The following is a 13,362-nucleotide window of genomic DNA, read 5'->3' as shown; positions in this document are numbered from 1 at the left end:
GGCCGGCTGGGCCTTGCCTGGCCCCGCCGATAGTAGAGCTGTCTTCCCCAGCTGCCGGCACTATCTCTCCTGGTGTTCTGACACAGAAGGGAGGAACCCCACAGCCTCATGAGAAGCAGACACAAGATGGGCTTTATCCACTGGCTAGCGTCCAAATGAGCCACGCCCAGCGAAAACTTGCAACTCAGACACAGTCAACCACAAGGATAAAATTAACATTCTAGCAATCCTAGCTTCCTAGGAAACATCATTTCTAACAGAATCCCTTGCAGTGTCGCTTATTGGAGCCTGTACATCTTTTTACTGTCAGTAAATTTCAAGAATCGCTAAGCTCCTTCCTTCAATTATTTTCTAAAGCGACCCATGACCTTATTATCTTTTTATGACATATTGATTTGTTAAAGTTTTGTGTCAAAATTTATTTTTTTCTACTTCCTGTTAATTAGCTCTTAATAAAGAAATATGCTGGTAAGTTAATAATGAGATACCCCCCCCCCAAAAAAAATGTGTGTATAATAATGATAAGTCTATAGCCCAACAACAATTCAAAGCATTTAAATAAAATCTGGTCAACTTCAGTGAGTCCCATAATGATTGCACATGTGTTATGATTGTTGTAAAGCACATTTTAGAAGTGGCAAAGCTGTAGCCTAAGGCATTGGTTAGGAAAAATAATCTAATTTCAGCCTATCAGTGCTGCAGCACTTGTGAAATGAGGGAGGCTGAGAAACACATAGAAGAAAGATGATTTGACAGAAAGGGTGTGATCCCTACTTGGGATGAATATGGTGAGGTCATTAGGTCATCAGGAAAGTAGACAAATGTGGGAAACATCTGTCATCTATACAAAATGTAATTTTTGTTTTGTTGAGTTTGAAGGGATGATGGACATGCCTATAGCAAATCATTCAATTTATTCTTCAGCACAAGCTGTCAGAATCTCAGACACAAGAGTAAGCAAAAAACAAATGGCCCAACTTTCAAGGGAGTCTTAAAATCTGTCAGTAGAACTCATATAATTATAAACTAAAAACTGGGAGAAAAGACACTCACCAGTGCTGCATGAATATAACAGGGCTCTGAACAAGCTGGGGTTGAGGGGGGTCAGATTGGGCCCTTGGAAGTTTCTGAGGTAATAACTGAAGGGTGAATAGAAGTTGAAATGAAGGGAGCTCTGGCAAGGAGAACAGTCAGAGGGCACAGAGTATATAAGCTGAACTATTGCTAGAGGGAGCAGGAGGTACCCCATGACATGAGGCAGCCAGGCAGGCTGATGTATGTGTAAGATGAGGATGAGTGGCAGTAGATAAGTTCCCAGTGAGAGGCAGGGGCAGATGACTCAGGTCCTTGCAGCTCCTGAGAGGTTTTGTTTTTGTTGTTGTCTTTCAGTCACTAAGCCGAGTTCAACTCTTTATGACACTACGGACCACTGCACGCCTGGCTTCCCTGTCCTTCACTGTCTCGCCGAGTTTGTTCAGATTCATGTCCATTGAGTCAGTGATCTTATCTAACCAGCTCATCCTCTGTTGCCTTCTTCTCCTTTGGCCTTCGATCTTTCCCAGCATCAAGGTTTTTTTCGGCTCTTCACATCAGGTGGTCAAAGAACTGGAGTTTTAGCATCAGTCCTTCCAAAGAGTATTTAGTCTTGATTTCCTTTAGGACTGACTGATTTGATCTCCTTGCTGTCCAAGGGACTCTCAAGTGTCTATTCCGGCACCATAATTCAAAAGCATTAGTTCTTTGAAGCTCAGCCTTCTTTAAGGTCTGGTTCTCACATTTGTATATGACTACTAGAAAAATCATAGCTTTGACTGTATGGACCTTTGTTAGCAAACTGATATCTCTGTTGTTTTAAAACACTGTCTAGGTTTGTGATAGTTTTTTTTCCAAGGAGCAAGTGTCTTAATTTCATGGCCTAAATCACCATCCTCAGTGATTTTGGAGCCAAAGAAAATAAAAGTCTGTCACTGCTTCCACTTTCCCCCCTTCTATTTGGCATTCCCTCCTCCAGCAGACCACATTTTTTTCAGAACTCTTCACTATGACTTGTCCATCTTGGGTGGCCCTGCACACCATGGCTCCTAGCTTCACTGAGTTACTCAAGCCCCTTCACCAGAACAAGGCAGTATCGATGAAGAGGCCTGAGAGGTTTTCAGATCCTTATTCTAAGGACCAGGGCTTGGCCTGGAACTTCGGCAAATGGAAAGGTCTAAACAGTGTGAGGCTGTCTGCTGAAAGTTCCAGGTGGATAATAAAATAGATTCTAAAAATAAATACAGTAGACTCTTTGAGAACAAACAGAAACAGTTATGAGTAGAACACAAAAGATGTGAATTTAGAAGAGAAAGGAAAAGGCCAGAGGGCTCCTTATTAGAAAAGCAGACCCTGGCTCCAAGGCTGAAGACTGTGCTACTTTCTAGATAAGAGGCTTGAAAAAAGTTTCTGTACCAAATTTCCTCTAAAATATGAGGACTGACTTTGTTAATGCCTCTCATACAGGGCTGTTCAAAGGATTAAATGGGCTAAACAATGTCACACATTTGATACAGGTCCTGGCATGTAGTAAATATATCTAATTAAAGAAAAATAAAAAAAATAACAAAAGGGATGGATAATTAGGAAGTAAGAAGGAGTTTTTTTTGTTTTTTTGTTTTTTTTTCTATTTTGCTCAATAATGTATCCCCAGTAACTTGAAGAATGACTGGCACATAAGATACCCAATAAATACTGACTGAATAAATAAGTGAATGAATGAATGAGTAGAATCAATACAGTTCATCCTAGAAGCTAATGAAGGAAAATTTTCAATGACCATTATATGTTCAATGTGAGATCCATATTTTTGTACAATTAACATATATGATTTTGACTTTGATTTATGTTACTGTGACTTACAAAGATGCTGAAGCACATTTCTGTTTTATTTGAAAACATTATAATGCAACATAATCCCTTGGAGGAAGGTATGGTAATCCACTCCGGTATTCTTGCCTGAAGACCTTCATGGACAGAGAGAGGAGCCTGGAGGGCTACAGTCCATACGATTGCAAGAGTGGGACACTAGTGGGGCAACTGAACACACACAAAAGGCTAAGGGAAGGTCACTAGCCTTGCATGTGGAGGTCAAAGTGATTTTCAGGAGACTGAGTGAGCTAATATCAGATGGTACTTCTTCCCTGACTTATTATTCGGTCACTGAATTTAAACTCTATTTTGTCTCTAGCTTTGGGAGGATAAGAATGACCTCTGTACGATCGTCCGTAAAAAAACAAAAACAAAATTTCCTTGTAGCCCATTTGTGGTAAGTAGTGGCTGCATTATACTCACATGTCATTGCATTTACAAATGCTATGTGAAATGCCTCCCTGAATACTTTCTTGTTTAATAGAGTTGGTCTAAATTAAATTTGTATTTTCTTGCAATCATTCTTCTGGAGTGAATAAAACATGTCTTTGTGCTGATTCAATCACATTTTGATGCACCTACTTTAGAACACTGGAATGGGTTGCCATGACCTCCTCCAGGGGATCTTCCCAATCCAGGGATCGAACCCAGGTGTCTCCCGAATTGCAGACAGATTCTTTGCCATCTGAGCCTCCGGAGAAGCAAATTAAATTTGTATTTTCTCACAGTCATTCTTCCTGGGTGAATAAAATATGCCTTTGTGCTGATACAATCACATTTTGGTGTACCTACTCCAAGATATTTACCCTAACTTCATTCTCTGACTCAGTCTCATGTTGCATAGTTCTAAATCTTTTCGCTAGCATCCTCTCTTCCTGCCATCATCCTTCTCTAATACTACACTTCACATGTATTCTGCCTTCTCTAAGGATATAGGATCCTCCTCCTCTGACCATTTCTCCTTGCTTCTTTCTTGACTTCCTGACATAGTGGCTTTGGGCTCCTGAAACCATCTCTCCAGGGCATCCATGTTTTCTTTCCTAGCCTGAGTCCTTTTAACAAGGCTCCCAGCTCTTTCTGACCATACCCTTGCCTCAGCTTTGAGAATTTATAATCTCGGAGAAGGCAGTGGCACCCCACTCCAGTACTCTTGCTTGGAAAGCCCCATGGATGGAGGAGCCTGGTGGGCTGCAGTCCATGGAGTCGCTAAGAGTCAGACACGACTGAGCGACTTCACTTTCACCTTTCACTTTCATGCATTGGAGAAGGAAATGGCAACCCACTCCAGTGTTCTTGCCTGGAGAATCCCAGGGACGGGGGAGCCTGGTGGGCTGCCGTCTATGGGGTCGCACAGAGTTGAACATGACTGAAGCGACTTAGCAGCAGCATCAGCAGTCCCAAATTCAGCCCACTTGGTACTGAAAAAAAAAAAAAAAAAAACCAGCCAGAACAAACCTCAAAAGCAACTGAGCCATCACTTTCCTTCCTGCTTGTGGTTTTTAAAAGGATCTCTGTTTTTTGTTTTTGCCTTTTTTTTGTTTTCAGTTTTCCATCCATTTAAAAACAGTTTTTGTCTTTTACTTAAATATAGTTGATTTATGATGTTGTGCTACTTTCTGGTGTACAGCAAAGTGATTCAGCTAGATAGCTAGATACGGATATGGGTATAGATATAGATAAATACATACACATAACTATTATTTTTAATATTATTTTCCATGATGATTTATTATAGGACATTGAATATAGTTCACTCTGCTATACAGTAGGACATTGTTGTTTATTTTATATATAATAGTTTATGTCTGCTAACTGCAGACTCCTAATTTATCCCCCTCTTTCCCCTTTGGTAACCATACATTTGTTTTCTATGCCTGTGACTCTGTTTCCGTCTTATAAATAAGTTCATTTGTATTTTATTTTAGATTCCATATATAACTGATGTCATATGATATATGTCTTTCTCTGTTTGAGCTATTTCACTTAGTGTTATAATCTCTACGTCCATCCATGATGTAGCAAGTGGCATCATTTCATTCATTTATATGGCTAAGCAGTATCCCATTGTTGATTTTCATTTCAGCAGTTGTATCTTGCATTTTTATTGTCCCTTTTCCCCGAGTCTATATTGATCATTCACTGAGCTAAGGTTGTCTAATATCCTCTGTAGATACAACCTCAACATCATTGGCTTTGTAAAGGATGCCGACATCCAGAGTACTTCTTTGTTTCTTAGAGGGAATTCAGAAAGAAAATGTGAAGCAGAGAAGTTTCCTTGTGACTGTGAGTGAGAACCTAGGGTTTCTAAGGTACTGATCTGTGCGGTGGAAAAAATGCTTGCCTGTGGGCTGTTTTCTGTGCATATGAGCTCCAATCAATCATCACATGTACATGTTAACAAAAGTAGATTTACTCCCTAATGTTATACTTTAAAATGGATTTACATTAAGAATTTTTAAGGTCATTTGATAGATTCAAGGAAAAGAATATTATCTCATTCATATTTTAATTCCAGAGTCTCTTACTCTGGGTTTCATAGAGTAAGGGCCCCCTATAGCTGATGGAAGAAATTAAATAATATATGCAATGTCCTGTGTGAGATTTGCAATCACTGTCTAAAGAAGGTATCGTAAACCACATTTGTATATTAAATATGAGAAATTTGCGATGTGAGCAAATTCAAGGTATACAAATTTACCTTGTCTTAGCTCTAATTCTAGGTGTAGTGTTTGATGATGCTTCCGGTGTGCTCTACACACCCCATCAGGTCTCACATCTTCTTTCTATAAACATGCAGGAATTACAAGATCTGGATTTGGGATCAGATATGAAAACCAAACCCCAAAGAGTAAACTATCATGCAGTCCATAAATGTTAATTATTTTCCCCAAATTCAACAGCATGTGAAAAGACCTATGATGTAAATTATCTGTAAAATTTCCTGCAAAAAAAGGGCAAGATTCAGGCTTAAAAAGTTATCTGTCAATACCCCAAGATATTGGGGCTTCCTAGATGGTACTATAGGTAAAGAACCCACCTCCCAAAACAGGAGACATAAGAGACGCAGGTTTGATCCTTGGGACAGGAAGATACCCTGGAGGAGGGCATGGCAACCCACTCCAGTGTTCTTGCCTGGAGAACCAATGGACAGAGGAGCCTGGCAGGCAACAGTCCGTAGGGTTGCAGAGTCGGACACAGCTGAAGTCAGACGCAACTTGACTTAGCACGCATGCGTGCATGCCAAGATATAGACTATACAGTGGTGGTGGTTGTGGTTTAGTCGCGAAGTCGTGTCAGATTCTTGTGACCCCAGGCTACAGTCCATAGGATTCTCCAGGCAAGAATACTGGAGTAGGTTGCCATTTCCTTCTCAAGGGGATCTTCCTGACCCAGGAATCAAACCTGGGTCTGCTGCATTGCAAGCAGGTTCTCTACGGACTGAGCCGGAAGGGAAGCCCAGGCTATACAGTAGTAACGCAATTATACTACACCACTTGTGGGACACAAAAAAGTATGGAAGGTAAAGTATGAAGTGTCTAACTCTGGGAGACAGTACTATAGATATTTAAAAGAATACATTTTTAATCTGCATATTCTTTCCTTCTCAAAGTCTTATAAAATATATATACACAGAAATCACACTATTTTAAAATCATTAGTTTAAATATTTTTTAATTATATTAAGTAAGTCAAATACCAATAAATAATTATGTCAGCCTACCTCATCAGACTATAGTGTTTGTGTGATTCACTGGTGAGTTCCAATGCCTGGATGAGCTCCAAGCACATAGTAAGTACCAAATGCATACTTGCTGAATAAATTAATGATAAACCCATCCAAAATAAATGAAATTGTAATTTGTTTTCTTTTTTCATTTGTTCAATCTTTTAATATGTTATTTTAAATTAAAAGATATAAACAACTAAAATATTAATCAAGTGCATGTGATATTTATAAATATTAATAAATTGCTTCAGTCATGTCCCACTCTTTGTGATTCTATGTACTATAGCCTGCCAGGCTCCTCTATCCATGGGATTCCCCAGGCAAGAATACTGGAGTGGGTTGCCATGCCCTCTTCCAGGGGATCTTAATAAATTAGATCTTCTTAATTAAACAGACTTTAATACACTTGACTTTTTAATCTTGCTATATTATGGATAGATTAAAACCTTTTTCTTTTTCAGCTTATCTCCTAATTCTCAGATTCACATATTGTATATCTTTTGTTAGATTGACAGAGTAACACTGAGAATGAACTTGTGTATAGATTGCTTTAATTGAATGAATGAAAACAATTATTTCAGTCATGATTTTTTTTAATTTAGCCACACCTGTAATTAGTTTGATGAAGAAATACCATGCAACAAAACCCAACTGTCATACATTCAGTCCTCTCACTGATTACCTGCTTGTTAGATAAAAAACACTTCCTAATTTGATTTAACTTTTAGTCAAACATCATTAGGATTGATATTAAGTTAAATTTTAAAAATATACTTTCAAAAGAATTTAATAATTGCATCTATCCTGAGTGTTACTGACATATAAACCTCAGTGGGCAGAGTTGAATCTCAGAAGGTTGGTTCCATTGTTTACTAGCATGATTGGCAAATTACAGGAAAAAAAAAAAAAATATATATATATATATATATATATCTGGGGAACAGAGTACTTGGAAGAGCCAGGTCCCTAAGAAACACAGAATTATTGAAAGGAAAAGTCTGCTTTCTAGAGCATCAAACTCCAACAGAAGATGGCAAATTTCCACTCAAGAAAAAAGCACAGCCCACATTTGGGTTCCAGGAGGGCAAGGTGGATGTGGTATCCATGATTTAGGGCTCTTCATGCTGTGGTTATTGACAGGTAGGGGAGGTTCTTGTGGACAGGCTTGAAGAAATCTAAATGGTACATTTGGTGTTGATGACGCAAATTTTATTTTGGTTGTTGTGAGTGAATATATTGAATTTTAAAGACTATTCTTCATTACCAAGGCAATTTTAGCCTTTGCTGATACTCTAACTACTTTGAGACAAATTATCTTGCCTAAATTGTTTAACATATAAAACTGAAAGTAATCAAAAATGTCTTGAGATGCCAAAGGCCATTTAGATGACTGTGTGACATTACATATAAAAACAATAACATTCTTGATTATATTTATTTTTGTATAATTTCATACATATAATTCTCATAATAAAGCTACAGCATTTGATCTGAGGTTACGCTGTTTATTCTAGTGTTAAGTAAACTCAGTACAGCATTTTAGAAAACAGATTTTTTTTTTTTTTTTTAAATCTTAATGCAGTTAAGGTGACTCTAACTCTTGGAAATAAACAGTGAATGATCATTATTTCATTAGGGGTTGAGTTCCTCATTTCTGAAAGTATTTAACCAAAGAATGGTGATAAGTAAAGTTCAGCTTCCTTGTTCCCTTGGATGTGAATTATGGGAGAAATTTTATATGATTAGGAAATTGGGCCAAATGCCTTATAAACTTAGTCAATCATAATACAATGCTCATTTGCTTTCCCTGTGAGCTCCCTATGGGCCCTTATTGTTCTCCATGTTTATTTTTTTAATCTACTCATTGTTTATATTTAATTGAGTCCCATGGTAATATACTTACAAAAAAATGAAAAGATAAAAAAAAGAGATCCGTTAGTGTGTCCCTGGTAACAAATGCATGAAAGTGAAAATGTGAGTCCCTCAGTCCTGTTCAACTCTTTGCAGTCCAGTCCCATGGACTGTAGCCCACCAGGCTTCTCTGCCCATGGAATTCTTGAGGCAAGAATACTGAAGTGGGTAGCTATTCCCTTCTCCAGGGGTCAACTCAACCCAGGGACTGAATCCAAATCTCTTGCATTTTAGGCAGATTTTTTAATGTCTGAGCCACCAGGAAAGCCCAACATGGATTTTGTTTAAATACCATTTTTACTCTATATGACTATTTAATTGTCAAATGAAGATAATATTCCTAGTGACTTTAGCCAAGTGTTAAGAAGTGAAAACAAAACATAGCAAAAATGGAGAACTATGAAACTTAAGAATAAGCTGATTGGCCACATTGTTTCATTTACTTATCAGGAACAGTTCAGGGATATTTATGTTTCCTGTAGAATCTGGGTGTTGCTGTGGGCTTTAAGCAGAGGAATGGCATACTCTGTGCTAAAAGTTTTACTCTGGCTGCTTTACTGAGGATTTACTGAAGAAGGAAGGGCAGGGAGCTGTGCAGGGACTGCAAGGAGTCTGTTGAACAATCCAGGTAAGAAGAGTAAGTGGAACTTTTTATTTCCCCAAGAGAGGATGCGATGTAGTTGCCAAATGGTGAGCAGTTTCTGGATATATTTTCAGGTGAAGCCAGGCAATTTTGGTGAGAAATCTGATACTGGGTCTTTGACAAACAAGAGTCAAATTTAATTCTGGCTTGAGTAAGTGGGAGGATGGAGGGACCTAAAGAGATGAGAGATACTTGCTTAGAGGAGACTGGGGGTGGGGTGGGGCGGTGAGGCAGGAATGCAGAATAGTTTGTTTTGTTTCAGATGCTGATTGAATGTGTCAGTATGCACTTCAAATAAGGCAGTTGTTTACATGAGTCTTATATTCAGGCTTGATTCACACTTTAGGGGGTTAAAGCCCAAGCGATGACATTTAAAATCAAGAGACTGCTTGAAATCATGAGGGAAATGAGGTAGATTGAGAGGTGTTCAGCCTCATAGTAATAAATTTTACAGGTTAGAAGATGTGGAGATGCTAGAAAAAGGAAATGGATAAAATATGGAAAGAAAAATTTATAGCTGAACTCAGAGAGCACATGGTCATGCACAGTAGCCCCAGAAAGAGGGAAAAATCAAATGTGCCATACCATCAACACATCAGGACAATTAGGAACGAGGATGAATGATTGAAGGGCAATAGTGCAGCAGAATGATTTTGGTGTCGTGAAGAGGGCAAAGCATAATTCAGTGGATTCAAGAGGGAATACAGGCAGTGAAGAGAGACTCCCTTCCAGAATGGAGGAGGTTAAAATGAACAGACAAATGCAGGTAGTATTTGGAGAAAAGAAAAGCATCAAGAACTTTTATTACTCTGGTTGCCTTTATAAAAGAGAGAGAAAGCCAGCATGCTGATAAGGTGAGGAAATGATCCAACTGAGAGGGGGCCACTGTTTATTAAGGGGACTAAGGGGGAGTAATACTAGCAATACCTTCAACGATGTGGGAGGATGCAACACCTGAAGCACCTGTAGAGGGATTTGCCTTAACCTGGGCTTACGCTGTTTATTCAGAGGAAGAAATAGGGAGCAGATGCACAGGAACTCAGGTAGGTAGTCGGGGAATTTAACAGCCTGAGAGTTTGGATGTTCCCTTTGGAGGATTTCAGTTTTGTTTTTCTGGTTATTTTGTTGTTGTTGCTGCTGTTTAATAATAGTACAGTAGGTATTAATATTTTGCTGAGGGTATAGATACACAACAAGAAAGTGTTAGGAGTTTGGAAAGAGAAGAACATTATGATACAATCACTAAGGAAAATGGAAAGTGAATAGATAAAGGAAATGTAGAATGAATGCTCCAAGCAATAAGGATGCATTGGAATGTATTGGTTGTAAATTTTAGAATGGCTACATTGTTGTCTCTCACCTCCTTTACAGAAAGAAAACTCATGTATGGCTGGTGAATGTTGACTAACAAAAACTGGTTATGACAATGAATTAAATGAAAGCAAAAGAAACATTTGGGCTTCCCTTGTGGTTTAGCTGGTAAAGAATCTGCCCGCGATGCGAGAGACCTGAATTCGATCCCTGGGTTGGGAAGATCCCCTGGAGAAGGGAAAGGCTACCCACTCCAGTATTCTGGCCTGGAGAATTCCATGGACTGTATAGTCCATGGGGTCGCAAAGAGTTGGACACAACTGAGTGAATTTCACTTTCACTTCACTTTCAAAGGAAAAAATTTACTGTTGAATATATGCACCAATACGATGGACATGAGTTTAAGTAGGCTCCAGGAGTTGGTAATGGACAGGGAGGACTGGCATGCTGCAGTCTATGGGGTCACGAAGAGCTGGACATGACTGAGTGACTGAACTGAAGCATATACAGAAAGGAGTGAATACAGTGGCTGAGCGTGGTATCCAACTGGACAAGGAAGCAATGAAGGTGCAAGTGAGCTCAGTACAAGGTTTCACAAAGCTGTACACACACGCATGCACATGGAGAGCAGGTTATCCTTAAATATTGTTTGAAAGGGGAAACTTTCCCAAGGTATCTTTAGGAGTTATGCTGTGTCTAACTTCTTTCTCAGACAAAGCCCACATATGAGAAAAGTAAGGTATTTGCTTCCTTATGTGATTGACTTTTTTTAACTTTGCTATTATTGTTAGTTTCGAAGTTTGATTTCAGTCAGAGTCCTTTTTGGCCTATGTCTTTGAACCTGAGACCACTTGTAGAATTCAGAGAATCCAACAAATGAAGTTTTCGGAAGTTCTTTCCAAGACTTCATATCCACACTCAGCTTCTGATCTCAAAAGTATTCTTTAAAAGCAAGATGAAATCTTGCATTTGCTCTTCTAAAATGCAGTACCTAAAGATCTGAACTAATTTAAAAATTAGTCTCTGAAGTTCCAGATGTCAGTATTTATAAATATTTTTATGCCTTGCAAACAATGTCTTTCCAAAATGTTCTCTTCTTCTACAGGCAATGAAGTCCCAAAATTTGTCCACTGTTACTGAGTTTCAGCTGCTGGGATTCCAGAGCCTTCTTGAGTGGCAGACCTTGCTTTTTATCATTTTCTTGCTCATCTACTTCCTCACAGTGACAGGGAATATTGTCATTATTGTAGTGGTGAGCCAGAACCAGCAGTTGCACTCACCTATGTACACATTCCTCAAACATCTCTCCTTTTTGGAGATCTGGTATACATCCACCATTGTGCCCCTTCTCCTAGCCACTCTGGTCTCCCAGGGCCAAGCCATCTCCTTCCATGCCTGTATTGCACAGCTCTACTTCTTTGTGTTCTTCGGGGCTACTGAGTGCTTTCTCCTGGCTGTGATGGCCTACGACCGATATCTGGCGATCTGTAGTCCACTGCGCTACTCTTTCCTGATGAGTCCTGAGATCTGCACCAAGTTGGTGGCTATCTCCTGGTTGACAGGAGTTGGCACAGGATTTCTGCCCTCTCTAATGATTTCCAGGTTGGACTTTTGTGGGCCCAACCAGATCAATCATTTTTTCTGTGACCTCCCTCCCCTCATGCAGCTCTCGTGTTCCAGTGTTTATGTCACTGAGATGGTCATCTTTATCCTGTCAATTGCTGTGCTGTGCCTTTGTTTTATTCTTACACTGGTGTCCTATGTTTTTATTGTGTCATCAATACTGAGAATTCCTTCAGCCTCTGGCCAAATGAAAACCTTTTCCACATGTGGCTCCCATTTAGCTGTTGTGACTATCTACTATGGAACCATGATCTCCATGTATGTTCACCCCAGTGCCCACCCGTCACCAGATATCAACAAGATTATTTCTGTCTTCTATACTGTGGTCACCCCACTGTTGAACCCTGTCATCTACAGCTTGAGGAACAAAGACTTCAAAGATGCTCTTAGAAAAGTCATGAGAAGAAATTGTGGCATCTATGGGGTAAGAATGAAGGAAAATCTCTTTATCAGATAAAGAAAATCAACATAGAATACACAGTGAAGGAAAGTTCAAGAAAAGTGAGCGGTGGGTTCAGAGCCTTGAAACATGAATGCCATCATTTTCATTACATTAAATTCCACAAGTTAATTGGAGGGCATCACCAACTCGATGGACATGAGTTTGAGCAGGCTCCAGGAGTTGGTGATGGGCAGGGAAGCCTGGTGTGCTGCAGTCCATGGGGTCACAAAGAGTCAGACATGACTGAGTGACTGAACTGAACTGAAATTCCACAAGTCATAATAAAAGAGTGTCTGCATGACCCTTTGCCAACAACTGCTCAGAAGATAAATTGCCTCTTTCAAACTAATTTGGGTGCAATTTTGTCCTGGATGCGTTCTTTCATTTTTGATGGGAATCTGATTGTGTAATTCCAATGCATGAAGATTGCATATATATTATTTTCAGATTCTACAAAAGGGTTACTCTTAATTTTATAACCCTGTGTACAGAAAATTATGCATCTTTTAAATACTATTAGGAAATTGGTCATGTAGACTCAGCTTCTGATGTTATTGGTTCTTGTTAAATATCTGTGAAATGAATGAATGAAAAAAGAAAAGATAAATGAAATATGTGTTGACCTGAATTATCTTCTAGTGACAGGAAAAAGCAAAGGAGGATTTTTGAAGTGCCAAAGATTAAGTATAGTGATTTAGAGTTTTTCTATTGTTTAATGAAATTATATGAAAGAAAAGAAGGAAGGGAGGGAGAGGAGATAGAAGAGGACTAACTGGCGGGAGGAAAATTCTGTCAGTTCAG

General features: G+C 39.1%; 1 protein-coding gene across 1 annotated transcript; it reads left to right on the top strand.

The window, feature by feature from the left end:
- Positions 1-11,604: 11,604 nt before the first annotated feature.
- On the top strand, positions 11,605-12,576 carry LOC138085118 (olfactory receptor 11L1-like). Its single transcript, XM_068979262.1, has one exon. The coding sequence runs from the start codon at positions 11,605-11,607 to the stop codon at positions 12,574-12,576; it is 972 nt and encodes a 323-aa protein (XP_068835363.1).
- The last annotated feature ends 786 nt before the right edge of the window (positions 12,577-13,362 follow it).

This window comes from Capricornis sumatraensis, chromosome 9 (assembly GCF_032405125.1).
Source record: "Capricornis sumatraensis isolate serow.1 chromosome 9, serow.2, whole genome shotgun sequence".
Lineage (NCBI taxonomy): Eukaryota > Metazoa > Chordata > Mammalia > Artiodactyla > Bovidae > Capricornis > Capricornis sumatraensis.
The sequence above is the reverse complement of the archived record's forward strand: the minus strand, read 5'-3'. Positions and strand labels throughout refer to the sequence as shown.